Raw genomic sequence first — 9,249 nt, 5'->3', positions numbered from 1 at the left:
AACCGGTTTGACCGTTTATAAATGTAACAATTTCGGGTATAAATCCTGGCGGACCTGCAGGTGTTAAGGCTCGCCTGAAAGCAGATCTTATTAGATAAACGAACAACTGTGGTCCGACCGGTTTGGCCGTTTAAACGAAAACTGCCTATTAAGTTATTCACCTGGTTACTGCACTTTTCCACCACTTAAACATAATATCTAATTTATTCGTTTNCGAGGTAATATAAATCGAAGTCATTAGTATCACTTTGCCTTGGAACTCTTCTAAGCAAAATATCACGAATGTTCACTTCCGCTTTCTAGCGGCAACCCGAACTCGACCGGTACCATGTGATTGTAATATTTAAGGACAAATCAAGGTCCAACGATGAATAATTTCACGATAATGAAATGTTTTAACGTTTCTAAAAACGCCTGTCTCAAGAACAGTCGAATCTCATCCATTTTAAGACCGCTGGCATTTAGATACCATTGTCGGCTGCAAGTTCAATGTTTACATTTCTCGGGATGTCAAACTCAAAGTCATATGCGTGGAGTTTGTCAACGTAATCAAATTGTGCGATTTTGTAGTTCACAACAGGATAAAAAACTATCCGCCAAACGACAGCATCTCATGTATTTTATTTATTTGTCATTTGCCATGGGAGGATGCCTTGTCGTTGCTATAGTCCTGAACCAGTTGGATGAAACCAAACAGCGATTTAAAGGCATCGAGCGAGTGAAGGACGAACTACAGACGGGTCGGCCACAGATGATTAGATACAAAGATACTATGCTGCCGATATTTGTAGAGAGAATTCTCGGTGACATAGAGGATTTTGAAACTGATGAAAATGACATATGGGTCGTTTCATTTCCACGATCAGGTATTAAAATAAACGACCACGTACAAATCTAATGAGTCTAATGCCAAAAAGACAAAGGGGGATCTAGAAAACTTAAAGTAGGTTGTATTTGCTGTACACAACTAAACAGGACTAAAACCGTTCGCCCTATGTAATTTTAGGGCGAAAACAACGTACGCCCTTATTTCTGCATTTACATAACAACAGCATATGTTATGAGGTATTTCAGTTTCAATGCCTTATTTTGGGCTCAAGCTTTTGTGATTGAGTAAACAAGGGAATTTGGAGTGTTTTGTCATGCTACATATATACAATACTTATTATAATGCCTGTTATTACACTATTAGTTTATAAATCTGAATAACATGTAGAAACAATAATGTCATTATAGCATTATTCACAGTAAAAGACTTTATGATAAATTATCAAAAATCATTTTCAGGTACAACGTTAACACAGGAATTGGTGGACTTGGTACAATCTGAGGGTGACTTTGTACGAGTCGTGACAATGACATTGGAGGAACGCTTCCCTTATTTTGAATATATGTATCCCGGCATCAAAAGTATCAAAAAGATGGATTCACCACGTCTCATCAAGTCACACCTCCCCTTTAGCCTGCTGCCCAAGAGTGTGAGGGAGGGCAAGGCAAAGGTACTGCCATAAATCATGGCCTCTATCCACAGTAAAGGCAATGCTACTTCAGTAGGGAAACGTTTCATAGGTTTTAGCATGTTGTCAGATTCCTTTCTCACATTCTGTAAATGTTTTGAGCATAGAAATGTACTACAGCTTGTTATAGCTAATGCTATTAATGGGAATGCTAAGTTTCTATCACATGTCAAGGTGAAAATTTGTACAGGTCAGTAAAATTATTAGTCAAGGTGATTGTATGGCCATGATCAGATAGCACAGCAGGTCAAGGTCACTGTCAGAGATCTGTAAAGATACTTTGTATTAAGTTTAGGACACGTTAGGGCAAGGCTGACTATTACAGCTAATCAGGGTCATTTTTATTGCAAGACAAACTATTACAATCAATATGGGCAAGGATTAGGTACATCTAGTATAGGGCACAATAAGGACAAAGGTCATTGTGGTAAATGTTTGTCTCTCTCAGTCACTGTTATGTATTGTCTCGTTACAGGTAATCTATGTTGCCAGAAATCCAAAAGACACCTGCGTGTCCTACTTTCACTTTGTACAGCTGCTCAAACCTACATTTAGGTTTAACGGTAACTTCAATGATTTCTTCAGCCGATTCATCAACAACAAAGGTAAGTGACACATTATTTATGGGATCCACTTGTTGATCATCCATTTGTCACGTAACATTGATCATCCATTTGTCACAAACATTGATCATCCATTTGTCACGTAACATTGATCATCCATTTGTCACGTAACATTAATCAACCATTTGTCACGTAACATTGATCATCCGTTTGTCACGTAACATTGATCATCCATTTGTCACGTAACATTGATCATCCATTTATCAGGTAATATTGATCATTCGTTTGTCACGTAATATTGATCATCCGTTTATCACGTAACATTGATCATCCGTTTGTCACGTAACATTGATCAACGTTTGTCACGTAACATTGATCATCCGTTTGTCACGTAACATTGATCATCCATTTATCACGTAACATTGATCATCCATTTGTCACGTAACATTGATCATCCATTTGTCACGTAACATTGATCATCCATTTATCACGTAACATTGATCATCCATTTGTCACGTAACATTGATCATCCATTTGTCACGTAACATTGATCATCCATTTGTCACGTAACATTGATCATCCATTTGTCACGTAACATTGATCATCCATTTGTCACGTAACATTGATCATCCATTTGTCACGTAACATTGATCATCCATTTGTCACGTAACATTGATCATCCATTTGTCACGTAACATTGATCATCCATTTGTCACGTAACATTGATCATCCATTTGTCACGTAACATTGATCATCCATTTGTCACGTAACATTGATCATCCATTTGTCACGTAACATTGATCATCCATTTGTCACGTAACATTGATCATCCATTTGTCACATAACATTGATCATCCATTTGTCACGTAACATTGATCATCCATTTGTCACGTAACATTGATCATCCGTTTATCACGTAACATTGAACATCCATTTGTCAAGTAACATTGATCATTCGTTTGTCACGTAACATTGATCATCCGTTTGTCACATAACATTGATCATCCATTTGTCACGTAACATTGATCATCCATTTGTCACATAACATTGATCATCCGTTTATCACGTAACATTGAACATCCATTTGTCAAGTAACATTGATCATCCGTTTATCACGTAACATTGAACATCCATTTATCATGTAACATTGATCATTCGTTTGTCACGTAATATTGATCATCCGTTTGTCACATAACATTGATCATCCGTTTATCACGTAACATTGATCATCCATTTGTCACGTAACATTCATCATCCGTTTGTCTTGTAACATTGATCATCCATTTGTCACGTAACATTGATCATCCATTTATCAGGTAATATTGATCATTCGTTTGTCACGTAATATTGATCATCCGTTTATCACGTAACATTGATCATCCGTTTGTCACGTAACATTGATCAACGTTTGTCACGTAACATTGATCATCCGTTTGTCACGTAACATTGATCATACATTTATCACGTAACATTGATCATCCATTTGTCACAAACATTGATCATCCGTTTGTCACGTAACATTGATCATCCATTTGTCACGTAACATTGATCATCCGTTTGTCACGTAACATTGATCAACGTTTGTCACGTAACATTGATCATCCGTTTGTCACGTAACATTGATCAACGTTTGTCACGTAACATTGATCATCCGTTTGTCACAAACATTGATCATCCATTTGTCACAAACATTGATTATCCGTTTGTCACGTAACATTGATCATCCATTTGTCACGTAACATTGATCATCCGTTTGTCACGTAACATTGATCATCCATTTATCACGTAACATTGATCATCTATTTGTCATGTAATATTGATCATCCATTTGTCACGTAACGTAATATTGATCATCCGTTTGTCACGTAACATTGATCATCCATTTGTCACATAACATTGATCATCCATTTGTCAAAAACATTGATCATCCATTTGTCACGTAACATTGATCCTCCGTTTGTCACATAACATTGATCATCCGTTTGTCACGTAACATTGATCATACATTTATCACGTAACATTGATCATCCATTTGTCACAAACGTTGATCATCCATTTGTCACGTAACATTGATCATCCATTTTTCACGTAACATTGATCATCCATTTGTCACAAACATTGATCATCCATTTGTCACGTAACATTGATCTTCCGTTTGTCACATAACATTGATCATCCGTTTGTCACGTAACATTGATCATCCATTTGTCACAAATATTGATTATCCGTTTGTCACGTAACATTGATCATCCATTTGTCACGTAACATTGATCATCCATTTGTCACGTAACAACACATGTCAGATTTGTATAACATCATAGATATGCCTGAAGTTTAAAATTTGGATGACAGAAACGAATGTCAATATATGACTGTTGTTAAATCATTTACAAGTTTGATCTGATAACCATATAAATGACCACCTCTTACAGTTCCCTACAGTCCGTGGTGGCGTCATGTGAAGGAATTCTGGGACATCAGAGATTCACCGAACATTCTTTTTCTTAAATACGAGGACATTGTGGAGGTAGGTACCATTTACATAGTCTTAAAATTTAGGATTTACAAATCACAGGCAATAGTCTATGACATTTTGATTTCTTCAAAACCTACTGAAATTTTGGTAGACCACACCTTAACAAAGAAAACTTCACTTATATTTAGTGTTCAAAAACAAGTAATTAGGATTCAAATATGTGTAATAATTAAGGAAGACAAGTGATTTCAAAGGTGATTTTATGTCTCCCTTCTGTATTCATCATTGAAATTTACATCATAGGAAATAACTACATAGACAACTACAATGTTTCCCGTGGTGATTGTCTCTCTGTCTACTGTTACGTACGAGCACTAATACAGTAGCTCCATGTCCTTTTAATTAAATCTGTATCATACCAAAATTTATCACCATACAGTTATCATGTACTTCAATGTTGATTTACTTAACAATGAAATCTTAACAAATGAAGGAATTTCTCGACTGTAACTGATTTGTGTAAAAACTTTCCAAACATTATGTACAAAAAAGTTGCACCTCAGCATAAATATTGTGAAGCAAACCAGGTATTGTGGTGATTGTAAATATAAGTAAGTACTTGATGTGTGTGTTATAAGGAAGTATTTGATGTGTGTGTTATAAGGAAGTATTTGATGTGGTGTTATATTAATTATAAGTATTTGATATGTGTGTTATGAGTAAGTACTTGATGTGTGTGTTATAAGGAAGTATTAGATGTGTGTGTTATAAGGAAGTATTTGATGTGTGTGTTATAAGTAAGTATTTGATGTGTGTGTTATAAGGAAGTATTTGATGTGGTGTTATATTAATTATAAGTATTCGATATGTGTGTTATGAGTAAGTATTTGATGCATGTGTTCTGTTTTCATGTCAGGACTTGGCAGGCACTGTGTTAACTATCGCGGAATTCCTTGGCAAGGATATACACCCAATGGAGGTGAAAACGATCGCTGAACACTGCAGTTTTGACAGGATGAAATATAACAAAAATCTCAACTACTCCTGGTGGAAGGAGACTGGAATCGCTGACAAAGAAGGCCAGGATTTCATACGTAAAGGTATTACCATAGTAACACGGATACCTAATGGGGATAACGTGTATTACAACAGCATCAGGCTATTTCTATACACATGTTTAAGAATTTAAATGTGTTTTGTCATAGTAACAGTCCTATGATTCTCAACAGGACTGTTTCAGTGTTTGCTGATGAAGGACTGTATCAGAGTTTTGTGTTAATAAGTGAAGCAAAAAATATGGATCCTTTTTCCATGAAAAAAAATTGCACTGCAAAATTTTAGAAGAGTGCTTTGAATTTGAACTTTTTCCTGAAAAGCCAGTTCTATAAACCATGTGTCTGCAAGTCTGTTCAGAATTATATTATGTACTAACGTCATCAGCTCAGTGGGATAATAGTTTTGTAAATTCAGTCAGAAGCTAAGTAGGTGGTTGGGTGTTGCAGTGGATAGCACAGTTGTCTTTCACCAAGATGATTCCCCGATTGGATATAAAAAGGTATGGGGGTCACCTACCAGACCACAAAGGTTTTCTCCTGGTAATCCAGTTTCCTCCCACAGTAAGACCCCTGTGCACTACCATCCAACAATAGTGGTTAATATAATTTGATGAAACTGGTTTTGCAATTGTTGTAAAATAAATAAGGTCAATTTTTAGCTCACCTGCACGAAGATAAAATAAGATAAGCTTTATTTGGTCAATTTAAATATTGCTAAGTAGGGGTATATGGCTTTGTGAAGTGAAGGTCATTAGCTAAGTAGGGGTATATGGCTTTGTGAACTGAAGGTCATTAGCTAAGTAGGGGTATATGGCTTTGTGAAGTGAAGGTCATTAGCGAAGTGCCCTTCTAAGTTAACACTTCGGCCTTCCTAGCAGGCGGCCGGGGTTTGAACCCCGAAGTCGCCGTACACATGGAATATTAGAGAAAGTATTTTTCTCCTGCTCCCACAACTCCAACAACCCAGGTGGAGTATTAAATGGTCTGGGGTGGGTGTTGCAGTATCTGTGCTGTAGCATTCAAGTGAGGTGGCACTATAAATGATACCGTTGAAAGCACAATCCCACTACAAACAGAACACAATACATCTCCAGCACACACACAGGCATACACACATAGGGAGATATTAGCCAGGTGGCATAGGACTAGTAGTTAGCGCCTGATAAGGCAGCTCCTGCGAATTCCTCAATATTGTATTGATTAATATATATATGCTAATTGCATTGACTGTATAAAATTGTATATCTTTGTACTGTAAAGCGCTTTAGAGTGGCTTATGTTAGCTAGATAGGGCGCTATATCAAATGTTATATATTTATTTATTTAAGTAGGGGTATATGGCTTTGTGAACTAAAGGTCATTAGCTAGTAGGGTATATGGCTTTGCGAACTGAAGGTCTTTAGCTAAGTAGGGTATATGGCTTTGTGAACTGAAGGTCATTAGCTAAGTAGAGGTATATGGCTTTGTGAACTAAAGGTCATTAGATAAGTAGGGGTATATGGCTTTGTGAAATAAAGGTCATTAGTTAAGTAGGGGTATATGGCTTTGTGAACTGAAGGTAATTAGCTTGTAGTTAGCTAGATAGGGCGCTATATCAAATGTTATATATTTATTTATTTAAGTAGGGGTATATGGCTTTGTGAACTAAAGGTCATTAGCTAAGTAGGGGTATATGGCTTTGTGAACTTGAGGTCATTAGCTAAGTAGGGGTATATGGCTTTGTGAACTGAAGGTCATTAGCTAGTAGGGTATATGGCTTTGTGAACTGAAGGTCATTAGCTAAGTAGAGGTATATGGCTTTGTGAACTAAAGGTCATTAGCTAGTAGGGTATATGGCTTTGCGAACTGAAGGTCTTTAGCTAAGTAGGGTATATGGCTTTGTGAACTGAAGGTCATTAGCTAAGTAGGGGTATATGGCTTTGTGAACTAAAGGTCATTAGCTAAGTAGGGGTATATGGCTTTGTGAACTGAAGGTCATTAGCTAAGTAGGGGTATATGGCTTTGTGAACTGAAGGTCATTAGCTAGTAGGGTATATGGCTTTGCGAACTGAAGGTCATTAGCTAAGTAGGGTATATGGCTTTGTGAACTAAAGGTCATTAGCTAAGTAGGGGTGTATGGCTTTGTGAACTGAAGGTCATTAGCTAAGTAGGGGTATATGACTTTGTGAACTGAAGGTAATTAGCTTGTAGGGTATATGACTTTGCGAACTGAAGGTCATTAGCTAAGTAGGGGTATATGACTTTGTGAACTGAAAGTCATTAGCTAAGTAGGGGTATATGGCTTTGTGAACTAAAGGTCATTAGCTAAGTAGGGGTATATGGCTTTGTGAACTGAAGGTCATTAGCTAAGTAGGGGTATATGGCTTTGTGAACTGAAGGTCATTAGCTAGTAGGGTATATGGCTTTGCGAACTGAAGGTCATTAGCTAAGTAGGGTATATGGCTTTGTGAACTAAAGGTCATTAGCTAAGTAGGGGTGTATGGCTTTGTGAACTGAAGGTCATTAGCTAAGTAGGGGTATATGACTTTGTGAACTGAAGGTAATTAGCTTGTAGGGTATATGACTTTGCGAACTGAAGGTCACTAGCTAAATAGGGGTATATGACTTTGTGAACTGAAAGTCATTAGCTAAGTAGGGGTATATGGCTTTGTGAACTAAAGGTCATTAGCTAAGTAGGGGTATATGGCTTTGTGAACTGAAAGTCATTAGCGAAGTAGGGGTATATGACTTTGTAAACTGAAAGTCATTAGCTAAGTAGGGGTATATGGCTTTGCGAACTAAAGGTCATTAGCTAAGTAGGGGTATATGGCTTTGTGAACTGAAAGTCATTAGCTAAGTAGGGGTATATGACTTTGTGAACTGAAGGTCATTAGCAAAGTAGGGGTATATGGCTTTGTGAACTGAAGGTCATTAGCTAAGTAGGGGTATATGGCTTTGTGAACTGAAGGTCACTATGTAATGGAGATATAGCTCTCTTTGGGAAATCAATATTTCAGAGATTTCAAGTATATTAGATTTACTCTGTAAGATTATTTCCATATACAATTGTATCTTCCATTTCTTTTCATAAGATTTTAAAATGAAAACAAGGACATTTTGTATTATAAAAAACTGTTTCTTTCTGTTTAAGGTAAAGTTGGTGATTGGCGTAAGATGTTTGATGTAAATCAGAATCTACAGATTGAAACAATGAAGTACCTCAAACTGAACGAGTGTGGACTGAGATTTGATGAGGGAATTGAGGAGAAACTGACAGCAGCTGACACAGCAGACAAAATATCTTAGTAGACCTTGTCACATTGAATGTCACATATCTTTAAACAATATATGTGTCGCATAGAATCTTAGATATCTATATTGAACATCTGTGTCACATGGAATCTTGGATATCTATAAACCACATCTGTGTCACATAGAGGATTGGATATCTTTTAAACAGCATGTGCGTCACATACCAACGATGATGCCTCTGTTTCCTACAGAAGAATAGCCTTGATTGTTGAATACAAGCTGACTGTAACAGGAGCAATATTTACTGGCGTGATTACAGGTCATCTGTAGGATGACAGGATATCTACCTCGTGTCTGGTTGATGAAACTTTCAGTTTCACTGCTGTGACAACTAACGGAGTATCTTA

The 9,249-nt window shown here is 36.9% G+C and overlaps 1 protein-coding gene across 1 annotated transcript; it reads left to right on the top strand.

Annotated features, from left to right (window-relative positions):
• The first annotated feature begins 294 nt into the window (after positions 1 to 294).
• LOC110458176 (sulfotransferase 4A1-like) lies at positions 295 to 9,243 on the top strand. The gene is made up of 6 exons (XM_021509779.1): positions 295 to 866; positions 1,288 to 1,499; positions 1,993 to 2,122; positions 4,513 to 4,607; positions 5,473 to 5,656; positions 8,742 to 9,243. Exons 1-6 carry the CDS (start codon positions 368 to 370, stop codon positions 8,894 to 8,896), a joined length of 1,275 nt encoding a protein of 424 aa, XP_021365454.1. The 5' UTR covers positions 295 to 367; the 3' UTR covers positions 8,897 to 9,243.
• The last annotated feature ends 6 nt before the right edge of the window (positions 9,244 to 9,249 follow it).

This window comes from Mizuhopecten yessoensis, unplaced genomic scaffold, assembly GCF_002113885.1.
Source record: "Mizuhopecten yessoensis strain PY_sf001 unplaced genomic scaffold, ASM211388v2 scaffold1175, whole genome shotgun sequence".
Taxonomy (NCBI): Eukaryota; Metazoa; Mollusca; class Bivalvia; order Pectinida; family Pectinidae; genus Mizuhopecten; species Mizuhopecten yessoensis.
Note: the sequence above shows the minus strand (reverse complement) of the source record. Positions and strands in the feature narration are given on the sequence as shown.